The sequence below is a fragment of the Mytilus californianus genome, unplaced genomic scaffold (genome assembly GCF_021869535.1).
Source record: "Mytilus californianus isolate M0D057914Y unplaced genomic scaffold, xbMytCali1.0.p SCAF_10, whole genome shotgun sequence".
Taxonomy (NCBI): Eukaryota; Metazoa; Mollusca; class Bivalvia; order Mytilida; family Mytilidae; genus Mytilus; species Mytilus californianus.
Window position 1 is genome coordinate 11562380 of NW_026262582.1, and position 23801 is coordinate 11586180.

A 23801-nucleotide genomic window follows, 5' to 3' on the forward strand; every position below is an offset into this window, starting at 1 on the left:
GGGGTGGATTGTACATTTTTGAAGGGGTGGACAGGGGTTAAGGAACATGGGAATGAGGGGTGGGAAGCGGGAGGGTAGTAAGAATCAGGGGCAGTCGGGAACTGGGGGAAGAGGGGGGAGTAAAAATTGTGATATTCTAGGAAATTCTTTTGACCGATTTTCGTTTGGGAGTAAGGGCGGAGGTAAGTAGGAGTTATGGTGAGGGAATTGGGAATCAGGGACATCCTGTCCAACCCCTCGTTTTTTGTTTTAAGTTGTGTTATTGGGTTACGATCTCCCTGAAGTAAACTTCTTCAAATTCATCAAGAATTTCAAATCAGCTGTTCAACCAACGAAAGTTCGGGATAAGCATCACAATACAACAATTAAGGCTTCGAATAAGACAGGCACACATAAGCATAAAAAGGTTCAATCGGCGAAAACAACGTCATCGAACACTCGGTTCTTACTGTGACATAAAAACATAAGCATTGTGACATAGGAAATTTAAGGGAAAGTGCACGAATTCGAAAGTCGTCTATAGAAAAGGGATACTAAAATTGTACTCGTTGTTATTCTGTATTGAGATAATAAATCCCATCAAACACGTGACAAGCACTTCCGATTAATTCAATATTGGTGAATGAATTTTCGGTAATGTCAAAAACGACAATTAATTTCCCTCTTCCCATATAAATATCACATGACGTTTTTAGTTCCAGGCATGTGTCCTTTCCTCCATCTTGTAAATGACGAAACTTCGTAACCAAGGCAACAGCAACTGCCCCAGTACCACAAGCCTCGGTTTCACCATCAACACCCCTCTCGTATGTCCTAACGAAAAGATTTCCGTCAGATTTCTTTTCAACAAAATTAACATTTGAACCATTCGTATCACCATATTTCCCGTAACGAAGTTCCTTTCCTTCATTTATGACGTCATATTTGTTTAAATCATTAACATATCGCACGTGATGAGGCGATCCAGTATTAACAAAAAAGTTCTGGTCATCTATTGTTTCAATATCATGGAAGTATTTATTGCCAAAGCTTACAGCATAGGTACCATTATCCTGAATATATCTTCCAATGTGTAAACCATCATATGCTACGAAATCACAGACGGTACCGAAAAGTCCCAATTTTCGTGCAAAAGCTAAACCGCAACGACTGCCATTACCACAAAGAGAACCAGGGTTCCCATCAGCATTGTAATAATCAATAACAAAGGAGTGGTCCACACATCTCTTAAGAATGACTATGCCATCTGCACCAATTCCGTATTTCCGGTCACACATCAAATGTCGTATCTCTCTAGAAAGCAATAATACTTCTGGTGTATTGTCCAATAATATGAAGTCATTCCCGTGTCCGTGATATTTAGAAAACGAAATTTTGTGTTGGTGTGCTGACGTCATCTCTCTCCTATAACGTAAAAAATGTCTTGAAATTACGTGTACAAGTTTGAAGATGGGTTGTGAAATATATCATTTACATAGTTTATCAAATCTCGTACATACATCTATTCAAATATTATAGAATACTATTTGCTTACGTAATCAAAGCCACGTTCTACTTTAGTAATTTATTCACACACTGGTCCGTTCGTACAACGATGATTTGAAAGTTCACTACATTGTCGAATGTTATCAACGAAGTTATCATATTTTGATCATGGTATGGATATACATGTACCAACTATGGACACATGGTTTACAATACAGTTCATGATGCTTCTGTATAATGGCATTAATTTGTGATAAAGCAACTGAAAAAAAATGATTACCAACATGTTTATGATGCTTTGTGCAAGGGAACGAACATTTGATTTTCTAGGAAGGTTTTTTGACATGTGAACAATTATTTCTTGCAATAAAGTAAATGAAAATAAGATAACATAACGTTTAGAAAATGGGTCTCAATTTCCACAAAATATAACAATTGAAAATGTGATTTTCCATTAATAATTCATAATGATTAAAATTTCATTTATCTAAAATATAAAACCTAAAGTGACTGAATTCCTGAAAAGTAACTTTAAATTCTTAAGCAACAAAAATGAATGAGTTGCAAGACAATCAACAACATTGATCGGCAGTGCTCGTTTCGAGTTTTTAGTGAAATCGTTGCTTGGTAAAATCAGTAGTATTTAGTCTCTACAAACCATTATCACAGTACTCCCACTTGCGAGCATCACTGATGAGTCTTATATAGACGAAACGCGCGTCTGGCGTAACAAATTATAACCTGGTATCTTTGATACATTTATGATTAATTATTTGATCGTTGATGTTTAACGCTACTTTAAACACTGTATAAGATACATGTATATCATGGCGGTCAGGGTTTTTTTTGTAGGAAGATGGAGTGCCCGGAGAGAACTACTGATCTTCGGGAAAAGAAAAAGACTTGCAATCCTAGTTCATATAGAGTCCAACATATCTACCACGGGCGAGGTTCTAACTCACTACCTCAGAGGGATGCATTTTAAAGCAGCATTAGCTGCAAAAAGTAAAATAAAAAAAATACTGAATTCCAAGGAAAATTCAAAACGGAAAGTCCCTTATCAAATGGCAAAATCAAAAGCTCAAACACATCAAACGAATGGAAAACAACTGTAATATTCCTGACTTGGTACAGGCATTTCCTCATGTAGAAAATGGTGGATTAAACCTGGTTTTATATCTAGCTAAACCTCTCACTTGTATATGACAGTCATATAGAATTCCATTACATTGACAACAATGTGTGAGCAAAACATACAGACATAATAGGTAAAAATGTCAAAAATTGGGGAACAGCAGTCAACATTGTGTTATAATCTTAATCACTATAAAAACAAATAACTATTTCAACAAAGAAAAACAAAATGGAATATAGACACTCTATAGACAAAGTACATAAGCAAAAATGAAAGACAAGAATACAAAAATGACCATAGCACAATAACACAATGGCGGGATGTATAAATTCCTAGCCACGTCAAAAGTATATACCAAAAATGGATTAAACAGTAAAGGTTAAGAATATACAAAGACAAATAAAAAGACCACTATAACACGTACTTGAGATGATAACATTGAGATTATATTTTTAGGAGATATTCAAATTTATGATACCGTATTTACTCTTACTCTCAAATTTGATTTATAACGTATATCAGAATTGTAAATGTTTTATAGGGTACACTAAATATTTCGTAATTTCGAGCGTATTTTATGTATGTACAATAGTATAAGGACGATTGTCCTAGGTCTGTTTGATTTGATTTCATAGATAACAAAACACATTAACATGTATAAGATTTGTTTCGAGCCAAGTAATATACGAAATCTGTCGGCTGGTGGCTTTCTAGTCTATTTTTGTTGCCTCCTGTGACAGTCTTAACTTTTTTTCAATAACTCCACATGGTAAGCACGTGCGCAAGAGATCTCCAACTGAGATCACATCATATACTGTATGAATACGAAGTATAATTGTCTTGCAATGTATCAGCAATGTTTTGGGGCTTATTTTGACAAAGTTTACCAAACTGACTGCTAATAGCGATTTTTTTGTCAATATACCGTTGTTGTGAATGTTTGAAAAAAAAATATTTATATGTTTTTGAAATTAAACTGTCAAAATTGTAGCTAATACAGCATGAAATGTGTATCTTGATTTTTTTGTATAGATTATATTTTAAGGAGATGTTGACATACTGCAAAAGAATATTTGATTTGTTTTCATTTTCTTTTAAATTTAAAGTCAAATGAAACGGGTTTTTTGTAATTTTAATGATTTCGAAATTATTAAACCAATGGCATGCATATATTCTAAATTAAGTCTTGTGTGCACGTTTTTTTTATATATGTTTATTACGAATCTATAACGACAAATAATATTTCATTCAGTGATTGTTGATCGCAGGCTAATCAGTCTGACCAAAGTCAGCGTGCACTATCGGTGTTACTGGCTTTAGTCAGAAAGCAAGCTATAAATCAACTTTCGAATTTGTTGCCGAAGTTTACCGGATCTTGACATTGATTAACAATCAACACAGAGCGTATGGAGCACGTGACAAATAAGTGAATTCAAAGAGCCGTAATTTTTGTTTTATTTTCCATGCGTTCCCATTTGTTAATTAAACTTTTCCTTAACAGTTGTTAAATGATTTGTTGTAATAAAATTGTTCTTTAATAATCAGCTGTTACTATTTACCTTAGAACATACTCGACCATTCTCGTCCATTGGAAAATCAGTATTTTCCCTTCTATTTTTCATAAGCCTCGGACTTTTCATATTCATAAAATATGACCAAGTATTATCTAACCTATAACTCCAGTGCACGTTTATTTACATTTTTTCATCAAGGTTTTTCCATCGCGCTTGCGCTGTGCGGTTGCCGAAGGACTAACGGTAGGTCTCAGAGTTAAAGTCACTGCATATGTAACATAAAATATTTCATTATGAAATAGTGTCCTTTTCCAAGAAATGTTGTCACCTCCTTCTGGACAATATTTCACTATGAAATTCTGTCCATGACAATATTTCACTATGAAATACTGTCCATGACAATATTTCACTATAGAATACTGTCTATAATGACATTATTTCATTGTGAAATTCTGTCCATGACATTCATACAACATCACTTTCTTTTATATAGAGAGGAACAGCATATTATGAAAAAAGAGACTTAAGGGCATACACGAGAAAGCCCTCTTTACTCTCAAACTCTAAAACTTTAAAGTCAAAGTGCTAAATATGCATTAAACATTAAAACAAAACAACAACCACTGACAAGGTTCCTAAATGGGACCTCCATATAAACCTGTTGCAAGGAGGAGATGCCTTGACACCACTGACAAGGTTCCTTACCATGACCTCCATATAAGGGTCATTATAAAAAAAAACATGCAAAACTGTGTTATTTTGGTCTTTTTAAGTCACAGACATGAACATATATCAAAATAACACTTGTATATGTTAGATATGAATGTTTTGTGATGCACTATATACAGTTTACAGTATGAAATTTTATACACTGTAAAAACGGCGTTTAGAATTGAAACACATCTACAACATGTTTAGATCTAAACGTGTTTAGGAAAGCGTTTAGGATCTAAACGGATATTCATGTAAACACATTGAAACCTAAACATGTTTAGAATTTAAACGTGTTGCAGTTTTATTATCTGTGAATGTTATCAGTAAGCTAAACATTAAATAGCATCTAAACACTTCTGAAACACTTTCTTAAACACCTAAACACATTATACCACTTCATTACTGATTTCACCTTTTTACTCTATGTTCCTACATATTCCAACGTATTCTGTGACACTATCTCGGTTTTATTGAAATGAAAATTATGGAACAGATAACTATATTTACAAATCAGTCCCAAGTATGAGTCAATATATATGTTCCTGGTATGAGCTACTTATGAGAACAATTCATATCATCTTCCCCAACTGAGTTCCGCGGCCCTTTTTTGTGTTGTAAGATTATAGATTTACTATCAATTAAAATTTCTTTATGTTAAGCAATTACTTTCTTTTACCAAGGATTTGTATAGTATCACTATACAAATCCTTGCTTTTACTGAATCTTGATAGTATTTATAAGGAAGATATGAGTGAATATTTTCTCTAATTTCCGGAGTCGTTGTCCGACTATGATCTGATTTTATTTAACGAACAGAGTTATCTTCCTTGGTAATTTGATACAGACGCCTTCACACCCGCCAAAGACAAACAAAATTTAAAACAATGGATCCCATCGACCAATCAAATATATCTATGGACGATGCAACAGATACAGAAGATCTTGTTAGAATATTGACGGAATCAAAAGCCAGCTTAACAATTATTACAGCAGCGGAAGGTAAGCAAATCCAGATTTCGTAAAAAGGGGGGGGGGGGTGGGGCACAAAACAGGCTTAGTTAGGAATATGTGCATTAAACTGTTAACCTATATGTATCTCTTTAAGGTGTCCGGACCCCCTTCCCCTCATTGTTCTGACTCTGATATTGTCGATAGGAGCAAACATTTAATTCGGGGAAAGGGGGGGGGGAGGTCTTGACTTGACTCTTGTATCCTCGTCTCGTGGGTTTTCGTGCTATTAAGAATGCATTGTGACGTCGCTGTAAGACTTCAAAACAGAAAAATAAAATAGCCTTTCAAGACGTCATAATTATTTGGACTAGACAAAACTAGTACTGTTGTAGTTCACTGAATTTTCAGAAGTAACAGTCAGTCTATCATGTCTATGCACACATTTTAATGTATGTATCTTTGATTTTGTTAGTGAAACATCATTGAGTTTTTATTTACATACTGTATAGGTAACAGTATTCGTCCCTGAACATAAAATCATAGTTTCATGTATTTTAACTTTGCAAGAAATAAGATCCCAATGGCCCATAGTGCAACATCTTTTACACATATAAACACTGAAATTATAGTTACACTACATTTGTCAAAGAGAAACTAAGAATACCAAAAGAACATTCAAAATCATAAGTTGAAAATAAACTGACAATACCAAAGGATCGTTCAAACTCGTAAGTAAAAAATAAACCGACAAGTTATAAATATATTTTATTTAAACCTGTAAATAAATTTAATAATTTGTTTGTATGTATTTATAGGACTGTGACACAGTAGTGGGAATGAAATCCCTAGAATATAGATCAAATTGAAGAAAAGATCAGATATAAAACAACAAAGAAAGAAAAGGATGACTTAATTTCAAAAGCAGATGTAAGTAAAAATATATAAGTATATTATTAAGTAGCCAATAGAACTATAATACATTGTAATATGATTGAAAAATGAAGGTTAATTTATACTCTAGTATTATCCTGTTGAAAATAGAAAAATTGGTAATTCTAAAAAAAAATATATTATCAATAAGAGAAAAGGCTGTAGCTCTCAGAAATCGAGGATTTTGTTTTAAAAATATAAAAAACTTACATGCTATATTGTTCCCTTTTATTTATTTGTCTATTGATGTGTACATGGTTTAAAGTATTCTCTTTTTAACTACAATTTGTATTTTTCTTTTGCAAGAATCTTTTGAGAACCTTGTTTAGTGTATTTTGATATAAGAATAAGTGACTGTTGCACTACAAATGTACATGTACTTGAAGGTTTCATTTTTTCGTTTCAGTTTACAAAAGTTCACCTGACAACCATAAAGAAATGCTCACCAAGAGCCTTTATCATTCAAAAGAAGATTGTTCCGTAATGAACAATTCCTGTATGATAGGAGATGGACTGACAATTTCTGTTTTGTTGAGGATAAAATTCATGTGATTTTACATTTTCCTGTTAATGACTATATAGCTATCTATGGCAAATTCTTTTTATTAAATCTATTAACACTTATGAAATTGGTGATGAAAATGTTAAAATTTTTCAAGGGAAAATAATGTAAAGTTGTTATTGTCTCTCATAAATCTGTACATTTATATCAAGATTTATAAATGTATTTTTTGTTTGCTTTAAGTGAGACTTTTAAATAAAATATTGAAATAATTTGAATAGATTGTATGTTATCCTCAAGTCTGGAATAAAAAAAAAAATTAGAAGAACCAAACTCCATATTGTATTTAAAAAGGTAAAGGTCCATAAAACCTGACAAAATCAAACACTTGACTACATAACCAACAGAACAATTGAAAAAAAAAACCTGTTATATTCCTTACTTGGTACAGGACAAATGATGGTAAAAATAATTGCAAGGACATTTAAGCAGATTTGTACACTTGAATTGTATATTCTACAATATTATACAATGCACTATTAGTATCCAATCTGTAGTGCTGTACCACCAGTAGTTCCTGTAAAATCATAGTACTAGTAGCCTAACAGTTCTAAGGTCTAAACAGCATACATTTCTAAACATCTGACATCTAAACACTTGTTAAAATCTAAACATGTTTAGATGCTAAACGTGTTTCAAAACGTACACAGAAAAAGTGTTTAGATTTGTGTTTAGAATCTAAACACTGTTTTTACAGTGTAAAAACATCCTTAATGTTTTCTTAAACCCTTGGATATAGCCAGAATTTACTGTTATTTTTTAGTAAAATACCTTTCAGACCTGAAATAGGACTATTATTCATATCATTTGTTATTAGGATTTATCACTATTTATTGCATTTTGATACATACAAACATTTTTTAATGATTTGGGAGGTGTATGTTTGTTTTATAATAAAAAATTTCAACAAAAAGAAGAGTCTAATTTTTTTAAGTCACTGGTGTAACCAAAAGACAAATTGGTTGGGTAAGAGTTATCTTTCTCAAGATTTCAGCATTTACAATAGTTTCTCCCCTAGAAATGTTAACTGTAAGCATGTTATGCAAAAGAAAAAATAAATCAATGTTGAAAATTTAGTGAAAAAATCTTAAAAGTAAGTAAAAGCTATATCGTAAATGAAAATAGTGTCCATGGTATACCCTTATAAAAATCATTTTCCGAAAGATTTCCTGAACTTTGATTTATGAAAAGATATTGGTTGTAGAAATATGCACCAGGAACAACATATAAAATAGGGGAATGGAACACTTATTTTGTAACTAAATCTAAAAATATACCTGTAAATCATTGGTGTTACTGTCAATGATGAGACCACTTTAATAAAATAACACGACTGACCAGTTTAGTAACGCCACTGAATATATTATGACAATCAGCATTTTTTTGTGTTTCTTTCATGTTTAACAAGCGAAAAATCATATCATTTATGAATTATAATACTTATTTAACAATATAATGTATTACATATACAAAGTTTTCACAAACTGGTGTATGCTGGTAACACCAATGACACTATTTAGTAACACTATTGACATTTTTAGTTATTGATGTTATGTTATATAACTTGAGATTTATTAGCCTAAGAATTGTTTTATTTTATTTTTCTTTTGCTCAGTTTTCTATGTTTTGTGTTCAGTACTTAATAAAAGTAAAATTTGAAATGTGTTGTCAATGGTGATACTTTTGTGTCATTGTAGTTACAGAAGGGTCAGTGGTGTTACTATATAAAAATGCAATAATTTTATTTTTTTATTAACAAATGAAAGTGTTTTTAGGCCGTATACGAAAGATTAGGCATTATCTAATCATTCAGTCTTACACCTTTTACACATATTCAGTTTAAGTGTATTTTTTAATATTAACAATGGCCATAATTAGGACAGCCAACCTTTTTACAACAATTTACTCTGAAATTTATGTTTAAATAGAATGCATACCTATAAAAATAATGTCAATAAGTAGTAATTTTAACCTTAACAACAAATTGGAACAGTTGTTTGATATTTTTTTAGTAACTAAATGCATGTTTTATATTGGTAACACCATTGACATGGTTCTATCAGAGGATGACCTAAATTTGTTAAAATTGAAGGAACTCTTCATTTTTCCCATTGCATATTTCTGAATATAGTTGCTGCCATATTATAGAATAGGAGGACATACTCAAATTTTTAAAACAATGACATTATTTTTCCAAATTTTCCCTCATCGAAATTTGCATGTTTTTTTATAATGACCCATAAACATGTCGCAATGATGAGATACCCAAACCTTCCCTTGACATCTTGATCAGCGCAAGAAACAGAATGTTGAATAACAGTACAAAGTGCAATGACAATACAAATCAGTCTAACAAAATCAAAGATGTTTGAATAAATATTGCGACTTGGCGAGTCCTTCAGAAAATTTGAAAGAAATTCCCGTTAATATGTTTAGGTTCATACTTACAAAAATGTACATAATAAAGATCATACGGCGCATGTCTTCTGAGAACTTGTTACAGTAGAAGACACGAAATGTTGATTACTTGAATACTTGTTCAGGGTTTGAAAGTCATTTTCCGCTTATAGAATAGCACACTTATTATAAATAGAATTCAAATTATAAATAAATATGTACTAGTAACCATATGTATTTGTACAATATATAAAAATCGACAACATTGACAAATCACTTCCTGTTTCAATAAAGTGGTTTTAGATATATATTTAGATTGAGTCTATTTAAAGTACATATAAAACTGTTCAAATTATCTAATTATTGTGTAATTATTGAGAAATTTAGCCAAATATTTTTATATGTATCTGGTCACAGACAGGTTTCAGATCTCTGAGTATATCCTCTAATATATCTATTTGTATTCAAAAATCAAAAGTAGTAAAAGGTCACCTAATTCAGAATAGTTAGAACGATGGTTTCAGAAAAAAGTAAAATCACAAAAATACTGAACTCCGAGGAAAATTCAAAAATGAAAGTCCCTAATCAAATGGCAAAATCAAAAGCTCAAACACATCAAACGAATGGATAACAACTGTCATATTCCTGACTTGGTGCAGACATTTTCTTATGTAGAAAATGGTGAATTGAACCTGGTTTTATAGCTAGCTAAACCTCTCACTTGTATGACAGTCGCATCAAATTCCATATATTGACAACGATGCGTGAACAAAACAAACAGACACAATAGGTAAAAATGTCAAAAATAGCGATATTTTGATTTTGACCTTTAATAAAATCAAAAGTCATAAAAAATCTCCTCATTCAGAACGGTAACGTTAGAATGATTCGAAAGTAATATTTTGAATTTGACCTTCCATAAAATCAAAAGTCATAAAAACTCACCTAGTTCAGAACGGTTAGATTGTTTCGAAAGCGATATTTTGAATTTGACCTTCCATAAAATCAAAAGTCATAAAAACTCACCTAATTCAGAACGGTTAGATTGTTTCGAAAGCGATATTTTGAATTTGACCTTCCCTAAAATCAAAAGTCATAAAAAGTCACCTAATTCAGAACGGTTAAATTGTTTCGAAAACGGTATTTTGAATTTGACCTTCTATAAAATCAAAAGTCATAAAAAGTCACATAATTCAGAACGGTTAGATTGTTTCGAAAACGATATTTTGAATTTTGACCTTCCATACTGATCTAAACGGATTGGTTAATCGTGGAATCCTGTTCATTCTACCAATCAGTTGTCATGGTATCATTTTGATCAGATTTTATTATTTTTGTGAAATTCTTAATTTCAGTAAAAATTAGAAAAGTTCTAAGTTTAAAGCAAATTATTTTTAGTTCAATATTTTATTGCAATTTTGGACAGACATTTTAATAGCTTTAGTTTGGTTTTCACACAAACATATTTCCTTTTAGTAAGCCTTATTTGTTGTATATAGATTACGTAAGAAGTTATCGGACAATGGTCAGAATGTGTTGACAGATATGATTTTTAAAGTGAAGCCGACATGTAATAAGATGTATTTCGAATTATTTCTATTGTTAATGTCCGGCTCAAATATGGTATAGAGTAAACATTGATAGCAAGATTACATAAGTAATTAAGATATTTTTTAGTCATACACGTCACCTATGACCCCACCTATTTTCTGTCAATTAGACTAAAGTTGTCATGGTTTTTGATTAAATGATAATTTTGATTGGACAACCTGAAACAGTCCCCAAATTCGAATCTAAAAAGTTAATTCCAAAAAGCGTCACTTTTACATGCGCTCTTTGGTAATAAAGACATAAAACTATTTCAAGTTTTATTGAATATTGTTTCAGGTAAGCAAAGTTAATTTAATTTTGTTAAATATGATTTAAAGCATTCAGTTTAAAGGTTTTCATTACCTAAAAGTAACTTCTGATAAAGTTATTAATTTGCTCATGCTTTATTCTTTTTGAAGAGAAATAGAATTTAATTTTCCTTTTTGTAAAATCTTCATGTTTAGCATTTTCATAGTTATTTTATTTAATAAGAGTTTTCATCTTTTATTATCTTATAAAGGAGTTAATTATAAAGATATTTTCTTTATGCTATAATTGTAAATAGTTGTAAATTATGTTTTTTATAAGAAAAGTCTTTGTTTCTGATCGAAAAATTGGTATACTTATTTTATCTGTTTTTATAGTTATTTATAACATCCGCCTGTTTTGTCGCACTGACAAGAAATAATAATTCACCTTAAAGTTACTATTGCATTGAAGTTATAATGTTTCCAATGGTAAGGTCTTATTATTCAAAAGCCTTTTTAGGTATGATTTCTTGATGTGCAATTTATTTGACATGTTATTGTCAGCAAACACATGGTTTGTTATTTTTCTATAAATAACACGTTATTTAGTAAACTTATTTTTAGCAAGTATACATGTAAGGCATATATTCCATAGCTAGTTCCCCACAACAAAGTATTATATAATTTTCATTGCGTAACATGATTTCATGATAGAAAGTTTCTATTCTGCAATTGTTCCCCCCTTTTTATTGTGTAAAGAGTTATCCCCCTTAACAGATTAAACAAGAGTTATCCCCCCTTAACAGAGAAATGGTTAGATAAATAACCTCATTGTTTGAATTGGAGTTTCATAAGAAAGATGTTTATATTATTCCTTTATTTAATTCTCAGTATTTAGAATAAAGTTTATCCAAATACCTTGAAATGCTCTACCATGTTTATATTTGAATGTTTAGAATATTTATGCAAAAGACATGAGATGTTGCTCATACATTAAGTATTGCGATATGCATTATGTTCATGTTTCAGAATATTTATGAAATATTTAGTTATGATAGGTCTATTGCATTATCTATTGGCATTATACTTGCATTATTATATTGATTTATACTTATGAATATTGTTTGTCATTTTATATTATAATTGCTATTATAATTAGACTTTTACATGCGCTCTTTGGTAATAAAGACATAAAACTATTTCAAGTTTTATTGAATATTGTTTCAGGCCTTGGCTCCAGACATCATAAGTCGTCAAGGTGTAGACCCCGTTGGTACAAGACCAATTCCAAGCATACTACCCAGAAACCCAATTCTGACAACTGGTTGGAGGACTAAAAGATCCCAAAGATTTAACGTATGTACTGGTTGAGATCAAAGAACATCAATATGCCTGCACCAAATAATGCTACCACTAATGCCACAGACAATGAACAACTGGAAGAGATAGTCAACACAGCCCCATTACCAACAGCCACAGCAGGTACCTCATCTAACACTGTGAACACTGGGCCACACATAATACCACCACCACCAGGTTTTGCTAGTAACCATGGTCACAGATACCATGTGAATTTCGAGTCGTTTAGTGGTAGGGGCAATGCCACAGAATTCTGGGCCATGTTTATGGCATTTGTAACATTACAGGGCATGCCTGAGGTGTCAGCCATCTTGATTCTCCCGTTCCACCTGACAGGCATAGCCAGGGAATGGTTTAATGTCTTGGACAATAAGTATAAAGTATCGTTAACATCGATTAAAGAAGCATTCCTGAAAAGATTTAAGCCACTCATCAAGAGAGGTGTTAAACTCACAGACTTAAAACAAGGAGATACAGAATCTGTTGATGATTACATACATAGAGCTATGTCATTCAACAGCGAAAATAGTGTTTCTGAGGATTTCCTGGTCAGTATAACAGAAAAAGGTTTCAGAAAGAACTTGGCCCATATCATTATGCCACATAGATCGCAGACCATGGAGCAACTCAGAGAAATTGCTGCTGTAGCTGAGGTTACTGTTTCCGTCACAGCACAACCTCAGTCACCAACAGACCTCACTGCCACCATCAACCACGCCGTTCAATCTGCAGTCCAATCCTGCGAAGCCAATCAAGCAAATCTTCTAACTGCCCTGCTGTCCAGAATGGAGACCACACTGTCTGCAGTTAACAGACCAGAACAACACAGAGTGAGATTCAATGACAGACATCAACCAAACAGTCAACATGGTCAAAGTTCTAAAGAATGCAAATTTTGTGGAGGTAGGTCCTGTACTATAAGGTCTAATTGTCCTGCATCAAACAAAATTTGTCATTTTTGTAAGAAATTAGGGCATTTTAAAAAAGCTTGTTTAAAACTGAAGCGAGCTCAAGGTTCACAGTCTGACTAGGGACGTGAGCCTGTCTCTAGGCAACAGTCTAAAGATAGGCACAAAGATAAGCAATCTGGTGTAATCAATTTAATAGCCACACTGGATGCTGATAAGAGCACCACTCATGTTTCAGTAGGTGGGTCAAAAACTTTTGCATTGGTCGATACAGGTGCAAATCTGTCTGTAATGAGTAAGCAGTTTCTAGACAAAACTCCTTACTCCACAAGATTTTTACAACCATCTATTATTAGAAGTGTAATAGCTGTTAATGGTGAACATGTTAAAGTTTTGGGTAAATTAGACATTCTAATTACAATAGGAAATAGAAATTTCAAAACTGTAGTACATATTTTACCACAATTACACCACTCTCTAATTCTAGGTGTTGATTTTTTGAAAAACAACAAAGCAAAATTAAATTTTGACAACAATACTTTAGAAATTGTAGAAAATCACACAGTTACTACAATAAGTAAACTTAGTATAAGTGAAGGTTTAGTAAGAACTCTTAAAGCAGTAACAATACCAAAATTTTCTCAAACTTTAATTAGTGTCTCTGTTTCACATCAACAACCAGGTTCAACTGTACTTTTAGAGCCACTTCCAAATATAGAGCATCTAAACATACTAGCAGCAAAGTCATTAGTTACTGTTAAAAATGGACAAGCATATATAAGTTTACTTAACCCAACTGACAAAAATGTAAGGTTAAGAGCACACAAGAAAATTGCTAAAGTAGAACAAGTCAATACTGAGCTCATACAGAACTTTGATAAAAGCTCTCCATCTGTTTCATCAGTAAACACACCAAGTAAAGTCTCTGGATCTGACCTAAAATTTGATTTATCACAATCTGACTTAACAGAAATGGAGAAAACAAAGTTAAAATCATTTTTGAAAGTAAACAGAAAAAGCTTTGCCACAAATTTAACAGAATTAGGTGAAACAAATGTATACAAACACAAAATTGTAACTGTCCCTGGTGCACGACCTGTAAAACAACATTTTTATAGACAGTCACCTCAAGTTAAAAAGGAAATGGAAAATCAAATTCAAGATTTATTGAAACATAATATTATAGAGGAGTCTAACTCTGATTGGTTGTCACCAGTAGTAATGATTCCTAAGAAAAATACAGGTACATGGCGCCTAGCGATAGATTATCGCAAGGTCAACAAGGTCACAGTACCTATGAATTTTCCTTTACCCCATATTGAAAGTGTTTTTGACACATTAGGTGAAGCAAAACCTCTTTACTTTACAAATTTAGATCTTAAAAGTTCGTTTTGGCAAATTCCACTTGATGAAGAGACAAAACATAAAAGTGCATTTGTCACACAATCTGGTGTCTATGAGTGGAATCGTCTTAGTTATGGCTTAATGAATGCAGCCACCACTTTTCAATGTCTCATGACGCAAATATTTAGAGGTTTAAATTGGAAATTTTTGTTAGTCTACATAGATGACATCTTAATATTTAGCAACACTTTTGAAGAACATCTTGAACACCTTACTCAAGTTTTTGATAGGTTAAAAGAGGCAAATTTACGTTTACAGCCAACAAAATGTAATTTCGCAGTTAAGCAAGTCAAATTTTTAGGCCACATTATTTCCAAAAATGGAGTTCAGGTTGACCCAGAAAAAACGAGTGCAGTTAGTGAATTCCCTGTCCCAAAAACAGTTAAACAGGTCAGAAGTTTTTTAGGTATGGCTAACTACTATCGTCGCTTTATTAAAGGTCATTCAGATATTGTCTCGCCTTTGACAGCATTGCTGCGCAAAAATGCACCATTTAACTGGACTCCTAAATGTCAGCAAGCATTTGAAACCATGAAAAACGCTTTACTCTCTTCACCAATTCTATCTTACCCAGATCCAAATAGGCCTTTTATTTTGACATGTGATGCATCTGATCTAGCAATAGGCTATGTTCTGGGACAAAAAGATGATCAAAATAGAGAGTATGTTGTCGCTTATGGTGGTAAATCACTGAGTGATGCTGAAAAAAAGTACTATACTTCTGAAAAAGAGTGTTTAGCCATAATTAGAGGCGTTGAATCCTACCGTCCTTATTTGGCTAACTCTCACTTCACAATAGTTACTGATCACAGCGCACTCACTTGGTTAAAAACTGCCAAATTATCAAGGAGACTAGAACGTTGGGCACTAAAATTACAAGACTTAGACTATGATATCATTCATAGACCAGGCAAAAGCAATGTTGTTGCAGACTGTTTAAGCCGTAGGCCATATGATGAGGCACCGGCTATACAATCTGTAACGAATGCTAGACAAGATTCCGAGCCAGATTCTGAATCTGAATGTTTACGAAATGGTTGGCAAACTTACACTTCCTTTTACTATGACGATGAACCTTCTGAAAACTGTCCTGTAATATCTGCCCTACAAGCTGATCTACTTCCTGAAAACTTAGCTAATCCTATCTCTCTGTTTGAAAAGCAAAAACAATGTCCTGATTTTTCTGATATCATTAAATATCTGCAAGATAGAGAACTTCCTGAGGATGAGAAACTCAGTCGTGCAATTGTATCTGAAAGTCCTTATTACTCTATTTCTAATGGTATTTTGTATCATTTATATCAGAGAAGATGTAGGAAGTTACCAAAGGAACTTAGGCAAATTAAACAGATAGCATTGCCTACTTGTCTAAGAGAAGAGGCTCTTCACTCATATCATGACTCCTTATTAGGCGGAGGTCACTTAGGTGCTGATAAGGTCTATTCCTCTATGATGGAAAAATATTATTGGCCAAAAATGCATGCAAATGTAAACCAATACATAAAAACTTGCGATAGGTGTCAACGTGCTAAAAGAAATTACAACCCCAACAAACCACCTTTGTCTCCAATGCCGCATGTTGGTAGATTTCATCGTTGGCATGTTGATATACTAGGTCCTTTGTCAAAAACACCACAAGGTTTTGAACATGTTTTAGTAGTAGTTGATGCTTTCACTCGTTGGACAGAAGCTTTCCCTATGAAAACACAAACAGCAAAAGAGGTAGCAACTATATTATGCTCAGAAGTTTTTGCCCGTTTTGGCAGTCCTAAAATTTTATTTAGTGATAGAGGTCAATCCTTCATGGCAAAGGTTATCAAAGCAATTTGTGAAGTTTTCCAGGTTAAACAACACCATTCAAGTTCATATCATGCAAATACAAATGGTACTGTTGAACGTCAAAATAGCACATTAGCAGCATGTTTAAGAGCATATTGCGATAAAGACCAGTCAAATTGGCCTACCCTTCTCCCTTTCATAATGATGGCTTACAGAAAATCACCATCCTGCAATACAACAGGATATTCACCCTTCTATATGATGTTTGGAGAAGAAATGCGACTTCCTTTTGATGTAGCATTAGAACCAAAAGACAATTTAAGTCAAGATGTCAAAGATTATATAGAAGGCTTTTTGGCAAATTTAAAAATTGCGCATGAAATTGCAAAACAAAGAGATGCGCAACAAAAAGATAAAGATAAAGAAAGACATGACCTTAAATCAAATATTCCTGATTTTTCTGTTGGAGACCAAGTTTTGATAACTACAAATAAAGTCCCTAAAGGTCAGTCTCGCAAATTACATGACAAACATGCTGGTCCTTATCGCATTATGGAAAAAGGTCCAAACTTCACATACAGATTGAAAGAAATATCAAATAATAAAGAACTAAAATCATTGATAAATGCCACAAATCTTAGGCGCTACTATGATCCAAATATTCATCGCAAACGGTTTGAAGTACAACCACAACAAAACAATGCACCAGATCAAAATGCAAATGTAGCTCCTCAACCACAACCACAAGTGCAAGAGGAACCAGAAAACACTGCAGGTAATGCAGAACCTCTTGAAGAACCGCCAAATGATAACATACAAACTGAAAATGATGTTAACCTAGAAAATGATACAGAAAATCAAACAAATCAACCTCTTATTGAGCAACAATCATTTAATTTTCATCAAATTAAAAGAGGAAAATTTTGCAATGGTAAAAGGTACATGAGAGTAGAATGGCTGGATAAGACACGCACATGGGAACCAGATAGTAGTTTTGACCCTCCCATGTTAGAGGAAATAAATCTTAGATTTACCCAGAAAGGTAAAAGAAAGAAATCTTTCTTCAAAAGAGTAAAAAAGTAGTTTTGCTCATAGTACATGTAGTATTCATGCGTTAATTAAGACATAGTTTTTTTTTTGTTTTTTTTATCATTCAAATTAAGATTAATGATTTGAGTTTCTTAGTTCATACCACTTTATATTGCACAAGTCTGTAATCGTACAAGTTAGTACTCATAAATAAGTGAACTCATTAGCACTCATTATCTTAAGTTCGTACTCAGTTCAGTACTCAGTAAAAATGTATTTTCAGTTCCAAGTTACTTGACATCGAAGGATAGTCCCATTGATAGTATTATTCAATTCACTGCTAACTAGCTAGCCATGCCGGCAGACTTTTGATTTTAATTGGGGTTTTTTTTTTTGTAAGGAAAAAATTTGATGTATTGATTTAAACCTAAACAGATTCTCTGTTGATCTATAGTGCTAGATTGTATGTAAGGCCTTCATACTTTCACCCGAATTTCATCACATCTAAATTTTTTCCCTTGTTTAATATATTTGTAGGTAAATTCATAGCTAGTTGGCATGGGCTGATGTACTTTCTAATGGTGGTCCTGTGTTTTGTTCAAGTGGGTGCTGATTATACTGTAGAAAAAGACATAATCCAAAGAATAAACTATGGGGTCATCTACAAAGAAGAGGCAAACCTGTTTTTAGCCAAAGAATCATGGCTTCATACATTTAAGGTTCAAATTCCCCAGAACATTCGTTTATCAGAAGAGTTACCTTTGTGTCAAAACAAAGACATGTTCATGATTGTAATACATTTAACGCAATGATTCATTTTATAAGTCATTTACATAAAACTACAGAAATGCACTTATTAGATACAATTATTAGATACAATTAAAGCCATTCATACTTTAATTCCTCATAGTACTATTTTGTCATCAAAACGAAGTATTCGTTCATTTTTACCATTTATTGGCTCACTTGCTAAAGGTCTTTTTGGTACAGCAACAATGAGTGATGTTAATTTACTTGCTAGACATATAAATGCACTCAATAAGAGAACAGAATTATTGTCTGACGTTTTACACCAACATGATGACCACTTATCATCCTATATGTCAGTAATGGACAATAGGACAACCAATCTGATGTCTGGAATTCAAACCAATTCAAAAGAGATAGCCACATTGGCTAATTCAATGAACTTGTCATTGGTTACCTTACAGCAATCCATGTTTAATATTTCCAAAATACTCATTAACCTCACTAATACTGGCAATATATTACGAAGCAATTTGGACCAGTTCCAAGCCGCAGTGCAAAGCCTTGTCATGGGCAGAGTCTCACCACTATTATTGCCAAAACAAACCCTAACACATGCACTCCATAAGGTTCAAGGTATATTAACAAAATCTTACCCAGGATTTTATCTAACACAGTTACATCCTTCTTTCTACTATACTAACCGTAACTTTATGTTTATGCGTAACCACTCCATCTTATACCTAACACTTAGATTTCCAGTTTCATCACATGCACAACCTCTTCAGCTTTTTAAAGTAATTTCTCTACCTGTTCCAGTAAATAACACTCTAAAGCATGCAACTAAACTGCTTGATTTACCAGACTTCTTTGCTCTTACCCACCAGCATGATTATTACCTCCCCTTATCTTCTAATCAATTAACTAATTGCCAGCATGAAAGTGTTATCACATGTAGTTTCAATATTGCACTAATCCCATCGCATGTTCAACAATGCACCATTGCACTATTCAACAATGACAAGAAGCAGGTCAAAAGCCTGTGTAATTTCAGATTTTTGGAAAATCATTTAACACATGACATCATTGAATTGAGTTCCACATCAGTATTGGTGTATCAAAGTGATACGCTTGCTATTAATTGTCACAACAAGCAAAATCTCCTACCAGGATGCAAATTTTGTGTTGTCAATTTACCATGCAAGTGTTCACTATCCACAAAATCATTATATTTATCACCAAGATTAGTCCAATGTTACAACAACACACAAGAAGTGTCAGTACAATACCCTGTAAATTTAGCATTATTGCAAGAATATTTTAGTGATAAGCAATTATCCTCCACATCAGGAGATAAACTATTTTCTACACAAGTTCAGTTATCAGTACCAAATTTTAGTTTATATAGTCATAGTATCAGTAATACTTTAGCTGCAGATCAACAAATGCATTTAAATTTAAAGAAAATGACTGCTGCAGTCAGAAATGATTCTAAAATATTTAAAACGCTTAGCGAACCTTTGTTAGACGGTATTATATCTATTCAATCAGAATGGCCTGATTTAAATGCAATTCTTGTTATCACATCACTAAGTTTAGGATCATTTGCCATTATAATTTGTATTTACTTGTTTTTAAAGTTTAGAAAGTTAGCCACAGCTATGTTTGTATTACAACAAGTCTCAAAAGTAAAATCTCAAGATATACCATCATTTATATATAAGAAACTCACACCACCTACTACGAGTGCATCAGAACTCGAAACATTTTTTGCTACTCAGTTTTCTTGGCTACATGCCTCAGTGATTTTGAGTGTAATTGTACTCATATTTTTATCTGTACTGATTTGTTTTTTGTATCGATCAAGAAAATCCAAATGCACTACCATTTACATAGAGATTACATCAGGTGCTGACTGTGTTACAGTACCATTGCTTAGCTTATCTTTGTGTCCATCATATTACGACTTCAGTATACCATCTGTAGATGATATATCAATTTCATCCTTTCCTCAGAGTAAATTATATGTTATTATTTCATCATTTGTTATTACAAACAAGCTTACCAACAAGACTGTGAACACCCCTACTACAATTGATATTAATGTATTTAAAAGGCATAGAATTCACAAAATATTAGCTCAGACTTTTGATTCTTATGTTTTGATTACACATCAGGGATTTGCTTCAGTTTTGAACCACCACGCACTATTCAAAAGGTGCAACAAGCTTCAAAACAGACTTCTGTTTCCTTATATCCACATTTAGAATAATCATTTTTACTTTAAAAGCAAATTGTTTTTGTTATTTCATTAATTATTCAATTAACTATTAGATTCTATTAGAAAATTTTAACATTTAAAAATAAACTGTATTTTTGCAGTAATTTTTGACTAATCATTTTATACTTCATTTCATAATAATTAGTTATATTCCATAAGTAGTGCTGAACTCTCAACCTCTTGAATATTTTCCCAATTGTTTTAAGTGATAAAGTATTATTTTTTTAGATAACATTTTTCAGACAAAGTTTGATGCATTTATTGTTTTAAAAGACCTTGTAACTCAGGACCTGTGTTTATGATCAATTATCGTATATATATGTATGTATATAAATTTTGTATGTTTACTTTTGTATATATGGAACAATACTTATTATCATGTATATGTATATGACTAACCCCTACTTTACTTAGTATTTTACAGGAACTATTGTCAAGATTTCGGGTCGAAATCAGCTGAAGTAAGGGAGTTGTCATGGTATCATTTTGATCAGATTTTATTATTTTTGTGAAATTCTTAATTTCAGTAAAAATTAGAAAAGTTCTAAGTTTAAAGCAAATTATTTTTAGTTCAATATTTTATTGCAATTTTGGACAGACATTTTAATAGCTTTAGTTTGGTTTTCACACAAACATATTTCCTTTTAGTAAGCCTTATTTGTTGTATATAGATTACGTAAGAAGTTATCGGACAATGGTCAGAATGTGTTGACAGATATGATTTTTAAAGTGAAGCCGACATGTAATAAGATGTATTTCGGATTATTTCTATTGTTAATGTCCGGCTCAAATATGGTATAGAGTAAACATTGATAGCAAGATTACATAAGTAATTAAGATATTTTTTAGTCATACACGTCACCTATGACCCCACCTATTTTCTGTCAATTAGACTAAAGTTGTCATGGTTTTTGATTAAATGATAATTTTGATTGGACAACCTGAAACAGTCCCCAAATTCGAATCTAAAAAGTTAATTCCAAAAAGCGTCACTTTTACATGCGCTCTTTGGTAATAAAGACATAAAACCATTTCAAGTTTTATTGAATATTGTTTCAGGTAAGCAAAGTTAATTTAATTTTGTTAAATATGATTTAAAGCATTCAGTTTAAAGGTTTTCATTACCTAAAAGTAACTTCTGATAAAGTTATTAATTTGCTCATGCTTTATTCTTTTTGAAGAGAAATAGAATTTAATTTTCCTTTTTGTAAAATCTTCATGTTTAGCATTTTCATAGTTATTTTATTTAATAAGAGTTTTCATCTTTTATTATCTTATAAAGGAGTTAATTATAAAGATATTTTCTTTATGCTATAATTGTAAATAGTTGTAAATTATGTTTTTTATAAGAAAAGTCTTTGTTTCTGATCGGAAAATTGGTATACTTATTTTATCTGTTTTTATAGTTATTTATAACATCCGCCTGTTTTGTCGCACTGACAAGAAATAATAATTCACCTTAAAGTTACTATTGCATTGAAGTTATAATGTTTCCAATGGTAAGGTCTTATTATTCAAAAGCCTTTTTAGGTATGATTTCTTGATGTGCAATTTATTTGACATGTTATTGTCAGCAAACACATGGTTTGTTATTTTTCTATAAATAACACGTTATTTAGTAAACTTATTTTTAGCAAGTATACATGTAAGGCATATATTCCATAGCTAGTTCCCCACAACAAAGTATTATATAATTTTCATTGCGTAACATGATTTCATGATAGAAAGTTTCTATTCTGCAATTGTTCCCCCCTTTTTATTGTGTAAAGAGTTATCCCCCTTAACAGATTAAACAAGAGTTATCCCCCCTTAACAGAGAAATGGTTAGATAAGTAACCTCATTGTTTGAATTGGAGTTTCATAAGAAAGATGTTTATATTATTCCTTTATTTAATTCTCAGTATTTAGAATAAAGTTTATCCAAATACCTTAAAATGCTCTACCATGTTTATATTTGAATGTTTAGAATATTTATGCAAAAGACATGAGATGTTGCTCATACATTAAGTATTGCGATATGCATTATGTTCATGTTTCAGAATATTTATGAAATATTTAGTTATGATAGGTCTATTGCATTATCTATTAGCATTATACTTGCATTATTATATTGATTTATACTTATGAATATTGTTTGTCATTTTATATTATAATTGCTATTATAATTAGACTTTTACATGCGCTCTTTGGTAATAAAGACATAAAACTATTTCAAGTTTTATTGAATATTGTTTCAGGCCTTGGCTCCAGACATCATAAGTCGTCAAGGTGTAGACCCCGTTGGTACAAGACCAATTCCAAGCATACTACCCAGAAACCCAATTCTGACACTTAATTGCGAAGAATGCTTACACCAAAACTAATATTATGCCTTAGGGTATGATATCAAATTACATTTTTTGTTACATTGATGATTTTACATATTAAGTACTGCAAAACATGTTCTACCTTTGGGTTAAAATATCAGGAAATTGATCAAGACAAGATTTACGAAAGTCATAGATATTTCAACTATCAAAACGTTTTAACTCACTGGAATTGTCAAAAAGGGGGACAAATATCAGTTACCCTTTTTTTCGAGTGATCATGACTAACAATGTATCGCTTCTAATTCAATAATATGTTGTTTCAGTAAAAGTCCTCTATGTTTGTGCATTCGTGTTACGCTATAATCTAAGATAGCCTGGCATCCTGACCCAATCTAATACTTCGACTGTCGAGCAGTGAGTCAGAATCCCAGTCTATAATCTAAGAAAGAGACGCAGTTT

The 23801-nt window shown here is 32.1% G+C and overlaps 2 protein-coding genes and 2 long non-coding RNA genes across 4 annotated transcripts; 3 read left to right on the forward strand and 1 right to left on the reverse strand.

Moving 5' to 3' along the window:
* Positions 1–393: 393 nt before the first annotated feature.
* LOC127717609 (diaminopimelate epimerase-like) lies at positions 394–9965 on the reverse strand. Its single transcript, XM_052223328.1, has 2 exons — positions 9740–9965; positions 394–1404 (listed from the first exon to the last, which is right to left on the reverse strand). The coding sequence occupies exon 2, from the start codon at positions 1395–1397 to the stop codon at positions 552–554; it is 846 nt and encodes a 281-aa protein (XP_052079288.1). The 5' UTR covers positions 1398–1404; positions 9740–9965; the 3' UTR covers positions 394–551.
* On the forward strand, positions 5558–7509 carry LOC127717610 (uncharacterized). The gene is made up of 3 exons (XR_007989263.1): positions 5558–5847; positions 6615–6726; positions 7136–7509. It is a non-coding gene; the product is annotated as an uncharacterized LOC127717610 (long non-coding RNA).
* Positions 9966–10993: 1028 nt separating the features above from the next.
* LOC127717613 (uncharacterized) lies at positions 10994–23244 on the forward strand. Its single transcript, XR_007989267.1, has 2 exons — positions 10994–11245; positions 21764–23244. It is a non-coding gene; the product is annotated as an uncharacterized LOC127717613 (long non-coding RNA).
* LOC127717607 (uncharacterized) lies at positions 11284–18867 on the forward strand. Its single transcript, XM_052223326.1, has 3 exons — positions 11284–12015; positions 12754–13788; positions 18543–18867. Exons 2-3 carry the CDS (start codon positions 12885–12887, stop codon positions 18815–18817), a joined length of 1179 nt encoding a protein of 392 aa, XP_052079286.1. The 5' UTR covers positions 11284–12015; positions 12754–12884; the 3' UTR covers positions 18818–18867.
* Positions 23245–23801: the final 557 nt, after the last annotated feature.